Source organism: Octopus bimaculoides, chromosome 21, assembly GCF_001194135.2.
Source record: "Octopus bimaculoides isolate UCB-OBI-ISO-001 chromosome 21, ASM119413v2, whole genome shotgun sequence".
In the NCBI taxonomy this organism is placed as follows: domain Eukaryota; kingdom Metazoa; phylum Mollusca; class Cephalopoda; order Octopoda; family Octopodidae; genus Octopus; species Octopus bimaculoides.
Genome location: NC_069001.1, coordinates 36748969 through 36750294, shown reverse-complemented (window position 1 = coordinate 36750294; position 1326 = coordinate 36748969). Strand labels below are relative to the sequence as shown.

At 32.7% G+C, this 1326-nt stretch overlaps 1 protein-coding gene across 2 annotated transcripts in view; it reads right to left on the bottom strand.

Moving 5' to 3' along the window:
• Positions 1–382: 382 nt before the first annotated feature.
• The window catches only part of LOC128250468 (neuron navigator 3-like), a 23977-nt gene continuing 23033 nt past the window's right edge, over positions 383–1326 (bottom strand). For both annotated transcript variants that reach the window (XM_052975570.1, XM_052975571.1), the window contains one exon: positions 383–640. In XM_052975570.1, the coding sequence (XP_052831530.1) occupies positions 392–640 (249 nt within the window). In that variant the 3' untranslated portion in view covers positions 383–391. The remainder of the gene's footprint in view (positions 641–1326) is intronic.

Below are 1326 nucleotides of genomic sequence, written 5' to 3'. Positions count from 1 at the left end.
GGTGGCACGTAATATACACCATTTGAGCATGGCCGTTGCCAGTACCGCTAGACTGGCCCTTGTGCCGGTGGCACATAAAAGCACCCACTACACTCTTGGAGTGGTTGGCGTTAGAAAGGGCATCTAGCTGTAGAAACTTTGCCAAATCAGATTGGACCCTGGTATAGCCATCTGGTTCGCCAGTCCTCAGTCAAATCGTCCTACCCATGCTAGCATGGAAAGCGGATGTTAAACGATGATGATGATGATGATGATGATATATATAAAACAAGGTAAGCAATAATTTCCTTTATATATATATTTCTTTATTTTCAAACTTCTACAGCCTTTTTTTTCAAACTTTCCTAAACAAGTAATTTTAATCTTATTTAATTCTTGATGCACCACAGAGTCAAAAAAAATATCTAAATAAAATAAAAGATTGAGAACGTCCGAAATAAAAGGAATAAAAATAAAATGGCCACATGCTTACATTGTTATTCCGAAAAAGTTTTAGAAGGAAAGGAAAAAAAAAATGTCTTAAAAAAAAACAAAGCAAAAAAAACCTTACCTTAAATATCTTTCGTACAATATTGTCTAGAATATCCCATTTGGTTTTGCCACTTACAGATAAAGAGCCAATAAGAACCTCTGGCAACTTCTGCAATTAGAAAAGAAAATATACACACATGATATTACTACTACTACTAATAATAATAATCTTTTCTATTGGAAGCACAAGGCCTCAAATTTTGTGGAAGGGATTAAGTCGATTACATCGACTCCAGTGTGTAACTGGTACGTAATTTATTGACCCCAAAAGAATGAAAGGCAAAGTTGACCTTGGCAGCATTTGAACTCAGAGCATGAAGATGGATGAAATACTGCTAAGCATTTCGCCCGGCGTGTTAACGGTTCTGCCAGCTTACTGCCTTAATAATAATAATAATAATAATAATAATAATAATAATAAAGAATATGGACTATGAGGAGAGTGTCTGTCATTCCAGTATTTGTAAGGGCACTCTTTTAAAACAAGCAATTTGTAATCTGGAATGGCAATATGGAATGTTTAGTAAGTATTGAAATCTATTAAGGTCACCATAGTAACAGGTACCCCCGTTAACAGAAAGAAAAGAGAACCTCCCCAACTGTTTACAAGATAGATATATACACATACATATAAATACACATAGATATTTATATATGTATATATACATACACACATATAGATATATATACATACACACATATATATATATATACACATATATATACATACACATAGATATATATATATATATATATATATATATATACATACATACACACACACATATATATATA